The sequence below is a fragment of the Euphorbia lathyris genome, chromosome 6 (assembly GCF_963576675.1).
Source record: "Euphorbia lathyris chromosome 6, ddEupLath1.1, whole genome shotgun sequence".
In the NCBI taxonomy this organism is placed as follows: domain Eukaryota; kingdom Viridiplantae; phylum Streptophyta; class Magnoliopsida; order Malpighiales; family Euphorbiaceae; genus Euphorbia; species Euphorbia lathyris.
The window spans coordinates 27,911,966-27,930,698 of NC_088915.1; the positions used below are offsets into that span (position 1 = coordinate 27,911,966).

At 34.4% G+C, this 18,733-nt stretch overlaps 3 protein-coding genes across 4 annotated transcripts; 2 read left to right on the forward strand and 1 right to left on the reverse strand.

The window, feature by feature from the left end:
- The first annotated feature begins 825 nt into the window (after positions 1-825).
- On the forward strand, positions 826-3,206 carry LOC136233573 (plant intracellular Ras-group-related LRR protein 5-like). The gene is made up of 3 exons (XM_066023280.1): positions 826-1,430; positions 1,828-2,744; positions 2,832-3,206. Exons 1-3 carry the CDS (start codon positions 893-895, stop codon positions 2,958-2,960), a joined length of 1,584 nt encoding a protein of 527 aa, XP_065879352.1. The 5' UTR covers positions 826-892; the 3' UTR covers positions 2,961-3,206.
- Positions 3,207-7,228: 4,022 nt separating this feature from the next.
- Positions 7,229-15,108, forward strand: LOC136232611 (eyes absent homolog). 2 transcript variants are annotated; one of them, XM_066021843.1, is made up of 7 exons: positions 7,229-7,365; positions 7,469-7,553; positions 7,802-8,071; positions 8,206-8,373; positions 9,225-9,318; positions 12,773-12,967; positions 14,525-15,108. In XM_066021843.1, exons 3-7 carry the CDS (start codon positions 7,826-7,828, stop codon positions 14,800-14,802), a joined length of 981 nt encoding a protein of 326 aa, XP_065877915.1. In that variant the 5' UTR covers positions 7,229-7,365; positions 7,469-7,553; positions 7,802-7,825; the 3' UTR covers positions 14,803-15,108. The 2 variants fall into 2 exon arrangements, with proteins under 2 accessions (XP_065877915.1, XP_065877916.1); XM_066021844.1 differs by lacking the exon at positions 7,469-7,553.
- Positions 15,109-17,616: 2,508 nt separating this feature from the next.
- LOC136233130 (uncharacterized) lies at positions 17,617-18,223 on the reverse strand. The gene has a single exon (XM_066022710.1). The coding sequence runs from the start codon at positions 17,965-17,967 to the stop codon at positions 17,743-17,745; it is 225 nt and encodes a 74-aa protein (XP_065878782.1). The 5' UTR covers positions 17,968-18,223; the 3' UTR covers positions 17,617-17,742.
- Positions 18,224-18,733: the final 510 nt, after the last annotated feature.

Here is an 18,733-nt window from a genome sequence, read left to right on the forward strand (position 1 = left end):
ATGACGAATGTTTAACTTAAAAAATATATTGTTTAAAAGTTTAATTACGTGTTTGGCTAAAAAATTATATATTTGAACGTATAATATTTAGAAAAATAGATGATAATATTAAAAAATAATAAATTTAGTATGCAAAAAATACATTTAATGTGGTCTAACTTTTATTCAACACAAAGTTACATTCAAATCTCTTACTATTTGAAACACAAAAAGATTGACAATTTTCTCGCACTCGCACCATAAAAAGATTGAATACACTATCTGGTTTCATGCTTCTAGAAAAGTAGTAGTAGCATTTTATAAAAGAAAATAAGAAATCCAATTTGTATTTACAATAAATTCAAACATGCACAATTAAGCCCGAGGTTAATAGAAGTAAATGAGAGTAATGAAAGGTTAAGTATTAAGTTAAATTTGTTTGAGATTTTTTTTTGAGAGTAAATGGAGGTTAATGAGATTAAATGTTTACTTCCTCCAACCTTCAAATTCTAACCCCCAAATTAGGGGTTAATGAGAGTAACGTAAAGTTTTTTAAAATTTCACGTAAATTTAACTTTACGTCCCTTCCATATTTAAACTCTCAAACAAAGTTAAACATTTAACTTATTTCCATCCTATAAACTCCCGAACAAGTTAATTTTTAACTTTCTTTTCTATTTCATCCCTTTCTTTTTCATTAACTCTATTGACTCTCGCCTGTATTAACTTCCAAACTGTGAACAAACGCTAAGAAAATAAAACTTATATAGGAAAAAAAATGAAATATGATTTTGTAATAATTAATAATAAGAAAATTCAAATCCTTAGGAGCAATCCATAAGTAAGTGACAAAGACAGATAGGGAGACCATAGAAATACAATCCCAGCTAAGCTTTGTGTTTCCTCCGTAGCCATGGCTGTAAAATCCAGCTCCAGCAATGAAGACCCGTCGCCTGCTTTTGTTCAAACAGTCGAGGAAATTATGAGACTTTACCGATCGTTGCCTCCAAGGCCCTCCATTGAAGAGGTTGAAGCTGCCAAGATTGTGATTGAAACTGTCAACGCTGAAGAGCAGTTAAAACTTGAGGAATTCTCAAACCAAATATGTCCTCCAGATGTCCCCGATGAGCTCTTCTCTATCCTTCAACAGGTAAGAAAAAACATGGTTTTGTTTCGAAGCCATGAGCAGAGGAAAGAGGCTCTTCACCTGGTTGAATTTGACAACATGTTTCAAATCTTTGCTGGCTTCATTCAAAAAGCCTCAATTTTGGTTTCAGGAGAAACCCAGAAGGATAAATTGGTTCCTTTTGATGACTCAGTTGTCGATTTTGGAAAAGGAAGTGCCATTATTGACCAGAGTTTCAACAGTAAAAGGGAAGATGGAGAATTTGAAAAACAAGGTTTTATGGGTTTGGGGAAGAGTTCTTCCACCAAGGGAGCTTTCATTTCAGGTAACAAAATGGATTCTTTATGTTTATCTTTGTTCCAATTGGAGATTATGAGATCTTTGTTGGTAGTTAATTTAGAAATTGCAATACTCTTCAAATGTTTTATCAAGTTAAAATGGGAAAGCAAAGGTCAGTAATCCAAAATTGTTGCCCTTTCTTGATGTAATTATAGAAAAGATTGTTGAATTGTTGAATTAGAGATTCTTATTATGTTATATGACCTTTTGATTTGCAGTTTTTGTTAATTTCTTGATTGAAGTTTCTTCAGGGTCTGATATGGTAGATTTTATGCCTAATCATTTTGGTATCTTTAGTTTAATCTATGATATACATATAGGAGACTTTTGTAGTTTCTTGAGTAATCAGAATTTATTTAGATGTGATTTTGGTGTCTGAATAGGTGAAGGTCAACCTGAGAAATTGAGTCTAATGAAGGTTGCAGCTCTGATAGAAAATTCAGCAAAAACTCAAGCTTTAGTTCTTGATCTTAAAGGCAAATTGATGGATCAAATTGAATGGCTGCCTCTCTCAATTGGGAAATTATCTTCTGTTACTGAGTTATACTTGTCCGAAAACCGAATTATGGCAATTCCACCTGTTATTACTACCCTGAAAGCCTTAACAAAGCTTGATATCCACTCCAATCAGCTCATTAACCTTCCTGACTCGTTTGGGGATCTAATCAATCTGACCGATCTAGATCTCCACGCGAATAGGTTGAAATCCCTGCCATTGTCTTTCGGAAAGTTGGGAAGCCTTGTACTTCTTGATCTAAGCTCCAACAACTTCACTAATTTGCCAGAAACTATAGGCGAGTTGACTAGTTTGAAAGTATTGGATGCAGGAACAAATGAACTAGATGAGCTTCCATACACAATTGGAAACTGCTCGGCTCTTACCGAACTGAGACTCGATTTCAATCAACTTAGAGCTCTTCCAGAGGCAATAGGAAAACTCGGAAACTTGGAGATTCTCACTACTCATTATAACAGAATTAGAGGGTTGCCAACAACAATAGGTAACCTTTCCAATTTGAGTGAACTTGATGTTAGCTTCAACGAGCTTGAGTTCATACCCGAAAACCTGTGTTTTGCTGTTAGTCTAAGGAAATTGAATGTGGGGAACAACTTTGCCGACTTGAGAGAACTTCCGCGTTCAATTGGAAACCTTGAGATGCTTGAAGAGTTGGATATAAGTGATGATCAAATAAGAGTACTGCCTGAATCTTTCCGGTTACTGTCGAAATTACGAGTTCTCCGAGCAGATGAGACTCCTTTAGAAGTTCCACCAAGACAAGTAGCTAAATTAGGTGCTCAGGTAATAAAATTTTATTTGTTTTTAACTTTATATTTGATTTTTGGTTTGATTTTCCAGTTTGAGACACTAGTATCTTTTGTTGATCAGGCTGTTGTTGAGTTCATGGCTGAATTTGTTGCTAAGAAATATGAAAAACCCCAACCAGCAAAGAAGAAGAAAGGTTTCTGGAGCAGAATCTGCTTAATTTTGTGGCCATTCAACAGAAATTCTCAGTAATCATCATCATCATCCATAATTAATCTAAATTTGTTGTGTATACAAGTTTGAATTATTTGCTTTATCCCCAAAGAATTTTGGTACATGTCATTCCTTAAGATCTCAAAATATATTGTATGTCTGGTTTTCCTCAGTTAAACTGTAATTAATGTTAAGTGTACATCAGCAAAACTATGTATCTACTAATTTCTGCAACATTGTGGATATGAAATACTATGCATCAGCATACTATGATTTCTGACCTTCTGTTTATGGAGTCATCCTTTTTTTATTTAATTTTTTTTTATCACATTTTGTACTTTTTTTCCCTCTTAAAGTAATTTTTATGGATATATCAGGGCTAATCTTTTTGTAATTAATTTTACACAGGTTATATATGTATAACTAAACTAAGAAATAAGAAGCATTGGATCAATCAATATAACACTGTTCAATATAATTAATATGGTCAACTTGGATTAGTACGAATGAAAGTGTAATTAGCATTTTAATAGTATTAGTTCGTTTATTGGTAATAACGAACATTAATCACCATATAATTAAAAAAATTATTGTTCTTACAAAAGACTATGACTTGCATTGTGAGATACTATTATTAAAGATAAAACGTATGTAGTGACACAATTAAATACTTTGAAGTATTATTTCGATTATGACAAGGAGGTATAATGAAAATATCGGGTTATTTTATATTAGTATTTTATTTTTTACAATGAAAGATCCTGTTAGTTATATATATTGATGAATGATGGGTTAGTTTTAACTTTTAGGGGAATTGAATCAAACACAAAAAAAAAAAAGAAAAAAAAAAATTCTAAAATATCAAAGCACACTAATTATTTAAAAAATAGAATCAACATTCTTAAAATATATTTTTTAATATTACTAAAATACCAAAACTCTTGTCTTGTGTATTAAAACTCCCATTTCTTTCTACCAACCATCATATCTTCTTCTCATCGTGCCTCTCAAATATTTGCAGATCTTCACTTTAATCTCAATTTTTCCATTTAAAAAACACCCTCACTGGCACTATCCCTTCCCTTAATATGTCTTTCAGTTTCTCTTAATTACACTTATTTACTTAGTTGCCGGTTGTGAATTGTTTAGAAAACAAGAACAAATATTCTCTTGAATTACAACCTACTCGAATAATTTTTGTGAGATATTGTTAATTCCACGTAGTGGAGTGATTTTTCTTTGATTGGTAAACTAAAAAAATTGTTACCGAAATCATAGTCATGTTGAACAATTTCGTTTTGTAATGTAAACTCTTTTTTTTCGTTTTCTTGTATTTTTCTTTCTCTTAATAAATTGGATCCGACTTTGCGGTTTAGTTTCGGGGTTCACCTAGTTGGAATGTCCGAACTTCGCTTGCTTTACCAACTTCCTGCCTTTATTTAAAAAAAAATACCGGCAATTCAATATAGAGAAATATCAGAAAATTATTATTCCATCAATACACGAGATTAAAAGATAAAGCAAATAAACTCACTAGCAGACAAACAACACACATTAGCCAAGAGAAAAGATTCTAACGGTTCAAAGTGGATAAAAGCAAATAAATACAGTTAAATAGGTAAAAATAACTATGAGGTCCATTAACACCCCCCTCGAGCTGAGGAGAGGAAGATGAAGAAGTTGCTCCCATCTTGGACAAATGATAATTGTGTTGCTTGACAGAAAGAACCTTAGTAAATAAATCAGCAACTTGATTGACAGATGAGACATAGATAGGAGTGACAGTGTCAGCCTTAAATTTGATCACGCACATAGTGATAATCGATCTTAATGTGCTTTGTGTGTTCATGAAGCACCGAGTTTGCTACAATGGTCAGAGCTGTCTGGTTGTCACACGTATAAACCGTGGGAGGCAAATTCTTGATGCCCAAATCTTTCAAAAGAGCTATGAACCAAGTAATCTCACAAATGGTGAGGGTGATAGCCATGTATTCAACTTCAACAGAGGACTTAGCCACAACATATTGCTTTTTAGCCTTCCAAGAAACAAGAGAATCACCAAAAAAGATGTAAAAAAATCTGTAGTTGATCTTCTAGTGTTGGGACAGCTAGCCCAACTATTGTAGGTTGTGAGGAGAATATCAAAAGAAGAAGTTAAGAGAATGCCCTGAGAAAGAGTGCCTGCAAGATATCTGAGGATGCGTTTTGCAGCCTGCATATGAACTGAAGTAGGTTGATGAAGAAATTGGGTAAGGATTTGCATAGGGAAGGCAATGTCAGGTCTAGTAATTGTCAAAATAGATAAGTTTACCTAAGAGGCGTCGATAAGAAGAAGGGTCTGACAGAGGAGTTCCTTTATCAGGGGTAAGATGTAAATTGCCTTTCATGGGAATTTTCAAAGGCTTTCAGTGTGTCATATCAAACTCAGAGAGGACAACTTGAGCATATTTGCGTTGAGAAATGAAGAAACCAACATCTGTTATATCAACTTCAAAACCCATAAAGTACCTCGATGACCCCAAATCCTTCATTTAAAATGTCTGTCATAACATATGATTAAGATGATCAATAGAGGAGATATCATTACATGTGATTAATAAATCATCAACATAATATTACGACCATAGTAATGATGTGAGCAGTATGCAATATGAACAGGCTATAATCAGATTTGGATTGAATGAAGCCCAATGATAAAGAGTGTTAGATAACTTGGAGAACCACTGTCTTAGGGCTTGTTTAAGCCTATATAATGATTTCTTCAGTTTGCAGATATGTGGAGATTTAGGATAAGCAGTTGGGGATGAACAAGTGTGAACAGAAATCCTACAACCAAGATGAGTATAACATGGAGGCATAATCATGTAAACATGTTCAACCAAATCTCTATGGAGAAAAGCATTGGTGACATCCATTTGAAAGACATGCCAATTGTTCAATGTAGCAACAACTGACAAGGTTCTCCACAGTTGTCAGTTTGGAAATAAGGGCAAAAATTTCTATATAGTATTCACCATACTTTTAGCGGCAACCAAGTATAACTAATCTTGTTTTATGTTGTTCAATAGTGCCATCAGGGTTGTACTTGGTTTTGAACAACCATTTGCTTCCAACAGAAGTTTTTTGAGGTGGCAGAGTGGTGACTTCCCAAGTATCGTTACATTCCAAGATATCCAGTTCAAGGTTTATAGTTGCAACCTAGTGTGAGTGTTTGGCAACTTCTTTGTAGAAGATGGGATCGGAATTGGTGGTGAGAGTAGCAACAAAGCATTGGAAAGTAGGACTAATGCCATGATACGTTGTGATGAAATTGGTCTCAAGCACAACAAAGAAAAAGAAGAACAATAGATGGAGAATAAGGAAATGAAGAAGAAGAATTAGAAGTACCATAACCAAATCGAGGAAGAAGAAGAAAATGAGGAAGCAGAAGAAAACAAAGTAGAAATCAAGGAAGAAGAAATTGAAGTAGATGAAGAAGACGAAGAAGAAACATGAGAAGAAATCGAACAAGATAAAATCGAAGAAGAAACATCAGAAGAAATCAAAGAAGATGAAGAACTAATCGAATAAGAAAATGCAGAACCAGAAATCGAACTAGAAGAAGAAATCGAAGAATAAGATGAATATAAACTCGCCACGTGGCATTTATGAAATTTGGACCATCACCTGGAAAAAAGGAATATGTGGCGTCCCCATAACAAAGCTGCTCAATACGACTTTGTCTTGAAGGCCTTAACTCGGGAAGTCTAAAAAAAGACCCCGTCAAAGATCCACCCTTATATCAATCATGCTCGATCCCGTAAATTATGGACCTATAGGTCATATCAGGCCCCGATATTCAGGCGCATGTTCACCTATCAAATGGTGACATGTTAGCACGTCTCGCTCATAACATTATATCTTAACTTTGATTTACTGTTTTTTTGATTCTCAAGTCTTTTCTCAAACTAACTAAGACATCGGAGCTGGTTAACCGACAACGACTCTTTTTTGACTTTGTTTCTGTCCAATAGTAAGTTTACAAGTGGATTTACAAGATTCAACCATATCAATGTATAAAGTTAAATGTGAATAAAAACATAATTTTAACATGATTTTCTGAACACCGGTTAAACCTAGATTAAACCTTTAATTCTTGATCCCCTATCTTTTCCGGTTCTTTGTTTTGACAACCATGATGAAGTTGAAAAGCTTAACTAATGAAACAAAAGTAGCTTTCAAAAAAAAAAAAACAAAAGTAAAGTTGAGGGTTAAATAGCACAATCGTATAAAGTTGAGGGATTGAAATTGTTTTTTGCCTAGTGGTTTGTTCCAGTATTCTTTCCGTCTTGGTTAGCTTCTTCCATTCTCTGAGTCTGTCTCGCTCTAAAGGCCTTTGTAATCTACCTTCTCGCTCCTTTTCCCCATTTCTGAACTGAATGTCTTAATCCATACTATGTAGCAGGTAAGTTATAATTTTTTCACCTCCCTCTTCCTCTTCTTTTTGACGAATTTCTTCTGTTCAATTCTTAATTTAATGTGTTTGTCTGTTTTTCTTGTCCGATTAGAAATTTCGTTGATTAATTCTGAGTCATTGAGAGCAGAGACGGTTCTCATCATTTCCCATAGCTTCTAAGGTTTTCAGAGATTTTGGTATGTTATTGGTGTCTTGTAATGCGATTTCCAAATTTAAGTGCTGCTATTTCTCCTCTTATTTTTGGATAATCATGTTATTGGTTGTTCTGTTTTTGAGTTAATGGCGGTTTGGAAAGAGCATGCTTAGATTGAGAACTGCTAGCTTAAATTTTGACCAAGAGCTGTAAAGTTTACTAGTTTTTGTTCGTTGGATTTAGGTCTTTTCTGTACTATTTGCTGCTCAGTGATTTTCTTATTTGTTGTAGTGTTGCGATAGAAGCAATAGAATTATGGATGGCAGTTCAGCTCTTTCTGATCAAACTATAGAAGATTCCAATATGGAAGTTGTAGGACGAGTCAGAAATGTTTATGTTTGGGATATGGATGAGACCCTTATCCTGTTGAAATCTTTGTTGAATGGAGCTTATGCTGAGGCTTTCAATGGTTTAAAGGATGTTCCTAAGGGTGTAGAGATTGGGACGATGTGGGAGAAACACATTCTTGAACTATGCGACAGATCATTCTTTTACGAGGATGTAAGTCTGTCTTATCTCTAGATCTTGCATTTTCAAAATAGATTTGTGTTCCTGGTGTAAATTTGTATGTGGATGAATCAACTTCATGTCTGCTTGACAAACCTGTTAACAATGGTTGAAGTTTGGTAATGCAGATTGAAAACTACAATATGCCTTTTCTTGATGCCTTGAGCCGATATGATGATAGGCGAGATCTAGCTGACTATGATTTCGACCAAGATGGATTCAAATCTCCTCATGATGAAGAAAATAAGAGGAAACTTGCATACAGGCACCGAGTCATAGCCAATAAGTACATGCAGGTATTCTTGACTTATAAGTATCTAGGATAACCTGGTATTTTCTCTGCCGTGCCATCAATGATCACAAATGTTGAACTGGAAATCCCCAAAATGGTATTCCAGAATCATTTTATGTTCACTGGAGTGACAGGTCACTTGAAGAATATTTGTTAAAGGTGGATTTTTTTTCTGTGTGAATAGTTGATGAGTTTTGCTTATTGTTCTAGCTATTTGGTTTTCTTCAAAACATCAATTCCAATATGATAGTTATCAGATTGTATCTAAGTAGTGGAAGTTTTATATGGCACTGATGTTTTAGTAAATATGTAAATTTTATGTGCTTGCCACTCTCTTCTGAAAGATGGTATCCCAAGTTGATTTTCTTGCAATAAAACTGAGTTGCTTATCAGAAAACTAAAAAAGTTATGCTTGGAGAGATAAATAATTGATAAGCACCGTTGGAACTCAATACTTTAGGACAATAGTAGTATTTTTTACCAAATGCATATATTTAACCATGGTAAATGATCTAGTGATCTCCCTTGCCTCTACCTTTCATTAGGTGGTCTAAGTCTTTGAAATGAATGGTTGAATATTCATGCTCTGCATCTTAGAAAATTGCATTGACAAGGCAATGATGAATGCCATGCATATAAAAAGCTCCAGGAATACCAAAGTAGCTTCCCAGCTCTTGTGCTTGAGATATGCTGCATTATTTGTAAAAATTGTGCAATTTTTTCCCCATATCTGTTCCATGACTACATATAATCTGGTATCTCTTTAAATAAACATGTCTAAAATCCTCAAGTTTATCTGGACTTTCTGGAAATTGAAAATCAACTGGTCGACATAGTTGGCTCTATTAATTGCAGGGTTTACCTGCTCTTCTTGATCAAGAGACAATGAAACATTGGAATGAATTGTATGATTTGACTGATGAATATACAGATAGATGGCTTTCCTCAGGTATGCTGAATCTCATCATAATGCAGGTCGGCACCAATTCAGTTATGCCATTTTAATGTTAATGTAGTTTAAATTGAGAGCCATGCTTATTGCTTATTGATGCTTATTGGGGGAATGTGTAAAAAAAGCAAAAACTTGTTGTGACCACTAAGGAAAGGGGGTGTTATTTGCAGAACTGTGTGCCACAAATTTACATAATTGGATTTAGTAAATCACAATCTTGAAAACATATAGGTTAGTGGTTGATTTTGTGGCTTAACTTGCATTGGTTTTGTTGCCATACTGAATATCTAAGCTCATATTCAATTATATTTTCTACCTCACCCTCATGTGACATCTTTAGTGTATGCTGGATGCATGGAGCATGTCTAGCATTACTTTTGTCTGAGTCGGGCTTCTCTTCTCTTTTCTTTTCCCCTTTTCCATAAGTATTTTGAGTCATTAAATGCATCTGAGTTTTTTGGATAATTGGAGATTACACTTTTAATTCATCTCTGATGCAATGTTCAATGGCTACTCGAATACCATGTTCCATATAGTTGTATAGGTCCTGATAGAATGTGTACTTGAATTGTCCACACTCTCTTAAGACAATGCCATTGATACAGAAAAACTGGAGATTGGCATTTTAATTGACTATGAATAGAAAGACCATAACTGAACTTCGATTTACTCCACAAAAATCTTTATCTTCCGCATAGATGCATGATATTTAGCTACGAAGTTTGATGGTTATATATAATATCCCAGACCCCTGGACAACTACCATATTTATTAAACTTGACCTGATTTTGATCAGGGAATTAGTTTCTTGGACCATGCTTCACTGGTTGAGCTAGAAGTAATTAAATAGACAAAAAAAATATAATATTCTATCGGATATTTTTTTCTTTTACTGATTTTGACGGTTCATGTTAGCTGACCCCGAATCATTTCGGGACTAAGGCTTTGTTGTACTGAGATAAAATAAAAAATAGCATATCATATAACTATGTTTCATTAATGTGATATTTTATTCTAAAAAATGGCAAAGACCATATTTTATATGCACATTAAATTTTGGTTCATAATAATTTATTGAACACTGAGAATAGAATTCATAGTTGTGAATTAAGTTTAAGCCCCCACACGCGTAAGCACTCTTGGGCTTGAAGCGTGACAACACAGGCCTCATGTCCTGCAAATAACTCAACAAATGGGGCTGCCAGGAATCGAACCCTGGACCACTTGGTCTGGCTCTGATACCATGTCATGGAAGCGTTTGAACTAAAAGCTCAAGTTGATAGTCGAAGGTCCACTTCATATTAATAGCTGACACAAAGCTATTCAAGTATTGTATGCTATTAACAATTGGAGGAGCCAAAAAAAAAAAACATGAAGATGAAACAGGAGATATGTGCACATGCAATAACACGCCCACAATCTCCACCCACATATAGCTATGTATATAACATTGTTTTATGCGCAGAGAGGTATTATTTAAACAGAAATTGATTAAAAGTAAGTTTTATGAGTAAAAAAAGAGAGAAAAAACAAACAAGCTTATTGCGATTATTTGCTATCCAAATCAATTACAGGTGCAATCAGGTTTATAAGCGGGGACACTGTCCGATCAGCCATGCAAATATCAGGTTTCATGTAATGTATGAAACCAATGCTTGCTATCTTGTAAGCTTGTGGTTTGGAATCTCAAATATGGTTTTGGTAACCATGTTTTCTTTTCCTGCTGTTATTTGGCCTATACAGCTTAGAAATTTGGACTGCTTGGTAATGCTGCAGATTCTAAGAATAGCAGAATGAAAAAGATTTGTTTATTGTAGCCAGCCCTGGCTAATATGGGACAAGACATGGTTTTTTAAGGTCACTTGCATATGTTTATGTTGCATCCTGGGAAAGTGTGTCAGGAGCATGTTATGGAGTGAAATTTGATATGGAGTTCTTGCTTATTGGTATTATTGTGATGCAGACAAAGGAGCTCAAGAAATATCAATTATGTTTATTTCAATCAGTTAGTTGTTGGTTGGCAACTTGGTATGGTTTTCTAGGCTAAGGGGTATTTTAGTTTGATGACTTTTGACTCCGTTGAAAAGTACTCTCAGTCTTTTTGGAGTTTTTGTTTTTATATTGAAGTTTTCTTGGTATTCTCAATAGTTTAAGAAGTCAATGTTCTTTAGGTTAATACGAGCAGAAGTTTCTTATAGGTTGACAATTAATTAGAACCTATAATAATGCTTTTAAATAAAATTTCCAGCTATTTGTTTGCTTTGAGCTGAACTGTGTAATGCAGTTTCTTTTTGCAGTGGTGATTCCTATAGGATTTTTTAAGCATGTATCGTAAGGAGTTTGGACTATAGGATCTATTATCCAAACGGATGGAGAAGTAGATGGAGATGTTGCTCATAGGATTAAAGCTGGTTGGTCGAAGTGGAAGAGTGCTACGGGTTTCCTTTGTGATCCCGGCATGCCTAATAGATTGAAGGGAAAATTCTACCGGACGGCAATTAGACCAGCATTGTTATATGGTACGGAGTGTTGGGCAGTGAAACACTGCCACATCCATAAGATGTCGGTGGCGGAGATGCGTATGTTGAGATGGATGTGTGGTCACACGAGAAAGGACCGGGTGCGTAATGAAATAATTAGGATAAAAGTAGGGGTCACATCTATTGAGAATAAAATGAGAGAAAACCGACTAAGGTGGTTTGGCCATGTGAGACGTAGAGCGCTTGATGCGCCGGTTAGGAGAACCGAAGAGTGGCAAAGGGATGTAGTGGTGAGGGGTAGGGGAAGACCTAAGCAAACTTGGAGGAGGGTGATCGAGAGTGATATGAGTTTATTGGGAATTGAGGAAAATATGGTAGTGGATAGGACGGAGTGGAGGGAGCGAATCTGTGTCGCTGACACGACTTGATTTTCACGGTTTTATATGATGGTTCATGTTAGCCGACCCCGAATCATTTCGGGACTAAGGCTTTGTTGTTGTTGTTGTTGTTGTTGTTGTATCGTAAGGAGTTTCACAAATGATCTCATACACTTTTTTTCAATTTCTAATGCTAACCAGCGCTATTACTTTTTCTCAAGTGTAACTAATGACTAGTGTTCTTGGTAGCCATCACACAAAACTAAGAATACCATTAAGAAATCTTTTTACTCCAAAAGGCTATAAGAGTGAAGCCTTACTTTTTGTATCCTACCAACCTCAGTATACCCTTTATGCTGACATTCAAACCGTTATTCACATTTCGCCCTAGTGTTTACATAGATTAACTTGTGGCTGGTCCCCTGTCTTGTTGAATATTTTCTTTTAGACAATTTATTACTGTTCTTTGATGATCCCTTTCCGAACTAGGTGTTTTGACTTTTGGTTATCAGTGAGATGAAGTGCATTATGGTCTTTTCCTTTCTTTTTCCATGTTAGTAGTTTATTCATTGTAAATCTTTATCATCAATCTAGCACGGGCTTTCTTGGGGCAATGCTCAAGTAGGGAGGAAGACCTGAAAGTTTCTCTCACCTCTTCGGATGGGATAGGCAACCACAATGATACCACATCTGAGGATATAAATGTGTTGGTGACTTCAGGATCCTTAATACCCAGCCTTGTGAAGTGTTTACTCTTTCGACTTGACAATTTGATAACACATGGAAATGGTTAGTCCTTCCCTTTGTCTTATTAAATTTTTTATTGATTTATCTTTTAGACTTTTACTAGTGTTTGTCGTACTTCTTTTAATATTTGAATATTAATATTTATTATAAGCCAGCTTATTTCAATAATCTCTTGTTTTTGTTGTCATTGCTTATAATTTTTTAGTTTCTGATCATATTGAATGTGTGTGCTCATAATCATATGGAATGTAAATCACCTACTGTACATGCTATTGAAGTGGTTATATGACAGGTAGAGGTAAAGTGACATTCTTGATTTCCATAGATAATTTTAAAATATCATTCTGTTTTTCAGTTTGAGGGCAAGCCTTGGCGCAACGGTAAACGTTGTTGTCGTGTGACCAAGAGGTCACGGGTTCGAGTCTTAGGAGCGGCCTCTTGCCAAATAAATTGGCAGGGGAAGGCTTGCCCCCCAGTACACTCTTGTGGTGGGACCCCTCCCCGGACCCTCGCTCAGCGGGGACGCGTAGTGCGACCGGGCCGCCCTTTTTTTTTTTTATTCTGTTTTTCAGTTTACTTTTATTAACAACTTGCATTTTAAGTGTAATGTCTTCAACTATAAAATATTCACCAAATTGCTTCAATTTGTATATTAAGGTTTTTCTCAAACACCACACCTATATCATTGGAAGACACCAGTTTGAAGACATTCTCAACGTTTTCTTCAAAAAACTTTTCATTGTACATTTTGTTTTTTAAGACGTAAAGTGGATATATGATAAAGCAATCTTGGAACACACAAGGTAGAACAAGATAGTTCCTTTTATTTCCTTATCAAAATATGAAACGAAAGCCTACCCATCTTCACTGCAAACCATGAGAATCCCCAGTTCAATGAATTTCCAGTAAGAACAAGACAGAAAACGGGTTATGGATTTATGATAAGGTTGAGGAAATTGAATTAAATTTTGAAGATGCGGAAGGAAGTGATACTGACAAAGAATGTATTTTAATTGGGTAATGAATATGTTTTATAATTCTAGTGAATCTATATTTTTGTTATTCAAATAAAAATTGTTATGTTTAGTGTGGAGCAATGTAATAGGACTCACAAAATTAGTTGAACTATTGAAGCATGTAATCAATGTGTTTCTTCAGTTGATAATTCTGTTATTACAAATCTGCAGCAATATTTTGACATTCTTTCAGTAGTATGAAATGCTTTTGTCATTTGAACCTCAATTTTCATCGAGCTGGTTTGCAAATTTATGGTGAGCAATCACCTTTGCTGGCTGGCGTTTCATTTGCAGCTTCCTGGAACCACAGCAACAGGTTTAATTGCAGAGAACCTAGAATGCGAACCTCGTTAGTCATGCTTGAGAATTATTGAGGAAGGTGCTTTAAATTGTACTAAAAAAGTAATGTGCAGTCTGTGGTTATCTGCAACTTATGGCTTTTGATTTGTTCATGTAGTTTCATGATTTTGATAGTAGTACAACTCTCATCATTAGAAATTTAATTTTTATGATATTTTTAACCTTCATAGACATCAAGTTGTACTTTATCTGGGACCTAATTAAGATGTTGTGATTTCTTCAGTCTACAGTTCATGGGAAGTGGGGAAACTTAAATGTTTTCAGTGGATCAAGGATCGTTTCAACAATTCAAATGTTCACTTTTGTGTAATTGGGGATGGATGGGAAGAGTGTGAAGCTGCTCAGGCCATGCGATGGCCTTTTGTACAGATCGATCCCCGTCCTGGCAGCAGTCACAGATTTCCTGGTCTCACGCTTAGAACTTTAGGGTACTATCTTGCAGTTGTTTATGGTAGCTCTGATGCTGAAAATGATGAAGGCAAGTCATCATCTGATCTATAATACACTACCATCTTTTTGGGTGATATTCTCTGTACAGCTTCAGGACCAGCATATGGAATCATGATTAATACATATATGGGCATTGAGTTGAAGTAGAGGTCTCTCTCTCTCTCCCTCTCTCTTTTTTCTTTTATGACTCAGCTGCAACCACATCTCCTAGTTTTAATCTAAAAGAATACCTTCATCTCTACTGTTTCATAATTAGTTTTAGTCCCTGTATCTGCCTATGTTAGCATTCTGTAATATGTACATATATTTACATTAAGTTTATCATTTTGAAATAAGATAATAGACGAAACAAGTAAACTGCGAGTCTCTTTTTAGACCTTAAGATCAATGCTAATTAGTGAAATGATATATTCCTTGTGTTGCAATACTTAATTGAAGAATCAATTATTTCCTCCTGAAACTCTCCTGCATAAATCTCTCTTTCTTGGATGTATAAATTCAGATGTTCCCTGCCCTATTGATGCAAATTCATTCGGTTTTCTTTTTATCAAATTCAAGTTTAGTTTATCCGGTAAGAAGAATTGAAGTTTTAGGATTAGGGCCAGACTCGGTTTGGCTAATTTTGCTTCGAATTAATTGCTGTATTTTATTTTTAATATTAATATTAATGGTAGTATTGTGTCCCGTATCATAATATTGATTCGGCTGAGAGTCCTTCAAGTTCAAATAGAAATCAAACTTTGTTCATCGAGGCTTTGCCTCCTCAATTTCAACAATTTTGCAGCCCGAAAACTCTTCGGGCACATATTGCTATTGTAAATGCAATTCTTTTCTCCTCCATCTGTATCTGAAGCTTCTCCTCCATTGTTGATTTCAACCTCTGATACATCTGATCTTGTTTGGGCGGCTTCCTCTATTTTCTTTTTCTGATCTTCATTGTTGATGATAAGGAATAGTTTTGGCTTCGTAAATATCTTATATAGTTGCTAGCTGTTACAGCTACTAGCTTATCTCTATATATTCTAGGATTATACTCCTATTTATATTATTTTCTTCATTCAATAAAAATACAACCTCTTCTCATATTTCCTTTATGTATTAAAGCAATTCAATCCCTTTTCCATCTTTGCAAACTCTGCTTTTCACCAATAGTTCAAGTCGTTCGTTTTTACTCGTGAATCGCTTGTGAATCTGAAACCGATTGCAACTCAAGGTCTCGTCAAAATAACCAATTTTTTTTTTTTACTTTCAAGTTTTTTATTTTCAAATCTGACTTTGTTATTGTTATTTCAATTCTATCTCCATTGTTAATTTGCTTATACTACTATATTTTACATAAAAACAATTTCAATTGTAATTTCTTCCTTTCATTTTAGTACTTGTAATCAAATTATTTTACATTAATAAAATATATTTTTTCCATTAAATCCCCATCTCAATTTCGCATTTAAATTTCCTTTATTTAACCTGCAGTAGTTATTGTTTCAAAAAAAAAAAAAAACCTGCAGTAGTTATAAATTATCCAGCAAAGGCACTAAGAATACAAGAGAAACTTTTTTTAATCCTTAATTCATCGCTAATCGCTTCGTTTAGAATTTCGGTTTTCGTGGACATAATCCATAAATATAACTGACCATATTAATGGAAAGTTAATTTTTTTGACACGTTTGCACCCAAACCATACATGGTTGAAATTAATAATATTTACAAAATATCGCTACCATTCACATAGTGGCATATAATCTCTTTCTAATATTGTCGTGTTAACCTCTTTCCAATATTAGTGCTTTTGTTTCCTTTTTCCATTCCCAGTTAGGCTCTACTCTTTATAAGGATTCCCTATTCTAATGAAGTTCTTTTTTTCCTACAAAAAAAATTCATTAAAATTAAATACTCATTCCTATAATAATTACCGATAATAATATTGTATATGTGAAACTATTTTAAATAATTTTTTAATAGAATTTAGATTTTATACCGTTTAATTTTATGTATGAGAAAATTGACGAATTCGAACCCGACCTCGAGTTTAACATCGAGTTTAATATTCTGTTTACGAGCTTGTTCACGAATTTTATTTGCGAACAGTTCGTTAATTCAGTTTATGAACTTCGTTCACAAACAACTCATTAATTATATTTATTTATTATTATTTTTTTTTGGAAGAATGAGGGCTTCAAGCCCAATGAGCTAAAACAAAAACAACAGACGAGCCTAAGGCCGGATTTCCCTGCTAAGGGAAATGCCTAAACAATCCTGAAACTTATATAGTTTTGAAACTTTAATTTTTCACAAAAACTAAGTTGTTTTACATTATAATGCTAGAAAATAAAAATAAAGATTATTTTATTTTTTAAATCTTATAATAAAATTTATTATATGCTTTTAATGAAATAAAAATTTCATGAACTTTTTTATTTTATTTTATAAGAAATTTATTTTCTTTAGATCTAATAACAAGTCACATGAAACTTTGGGAACGTCGAACAAAGGCAAAGGCAAAGGCTAAGGCTAAGAAGGAGGGTTAGGTGACTGCGTGCTAGATCTGCTGTTGGTGCAATGTGAGTGCGTGCTAGATCTTGATGCGTTATTGTGAACGTGGTCCACATAGTTGAAGTCGTCTTCTTGCTTTCTCAAGTGGAAGTAGTTTCATTTGGGTGCACATCATCAATCATTTGGGTACTGAAAGAGCAGTTGGAAGCATTACTTACATTGGAAAGAATGGTTGGAACTGCGCTTACGCTAGAGCGACCTGATTTCGCGAACTAATTGTTTGTAGATCTAATAAGATCATTAACCAATTGCAAAAATTATGTTTTTAAATACTTTTGATCTTCTTCTTCTTCTTCTTCTTCTTCAAAAAAAAAAAAAAAAAAAACTTTTGATCTTTTCAAAGCTAATTAAGATTGCCAAGCACACACACACATGAATTAAACAGTACATTTAAATATACATATAACAAGAAAGAAATACAGAAAAGATGATAGTAATCTAAATAGGGATAGCATTGGTAACAGAAGGGTAAACAACAGTAGCCGGATGCCCCATTATCCTCCGCCCTTTTCTATGTTTAAAGAGGTAAACAAACGCCCCGATCGGCCATTCCACCACCGCAGCCACCGCAAACGCCAGGAACCCAACTGTTGGACCCACCACCTTGCACCGGCATGGGTTGCTTGTGTTCCCACATTCTACGCATATCGGAATTCCGGCCATCTTCTATTTATGAAAATGAACAACTGATCGCAATAGGAAAACGCCCACAAAAACTGCTTCAACGGTTAAGTATAACAAGTATAGCAGATACCACATCTCTTATCTCCCATCTTTGGACTCCGAATATCTCTCCTTCTTATAGCAGACCTTCAGAAACTCCATTGTAGCACTTCCAGGGCACGTGTCATCTACCTGGGTTAGTTACCTATACACGTGCCTCATTCTTAAAGGATAATTGACACATGTTGCCTCTTCTGCTCTTCTTTTCGTGTTATCACTCTTATCCATTTCCCATCTTCTTTTATTTATAGATTTCTTTACGTGCTTTAATAACCTTTTCTGTCCTATAAAAAAAAAAAAAAAAATAACCTTTTCTGTTTTTTTCAGAGGAAATTACATATATCAACTTAATTTTATAGTTAAACGAAGTTTTTTTTTTTATTTTTTTTTATCTTTTAACAATAATTTATTTATTTTTATAATATTGTCGGAAACTAATAGTTTATTTTATCTTTTGTCAAAAGTTTGCATGTACCAATTATAAAACTATATTATCAAAAATAGTACTTTGTTTTTTATAAAGTAAATTTTATTTTATTTTATTTACCTTCTCAAGCTGAGCTTCTCGAATCGAGCTTTGACCAAGCCGAGTTTTGACCAAATCTGGTCGAATTTTGCCAGAGCCAAGCTTTTATCGAGCTTTAATCAAATTCATCATACATGCATAAAATAAGTAGCATAAAAACTAGAAAATCCTTATAACATA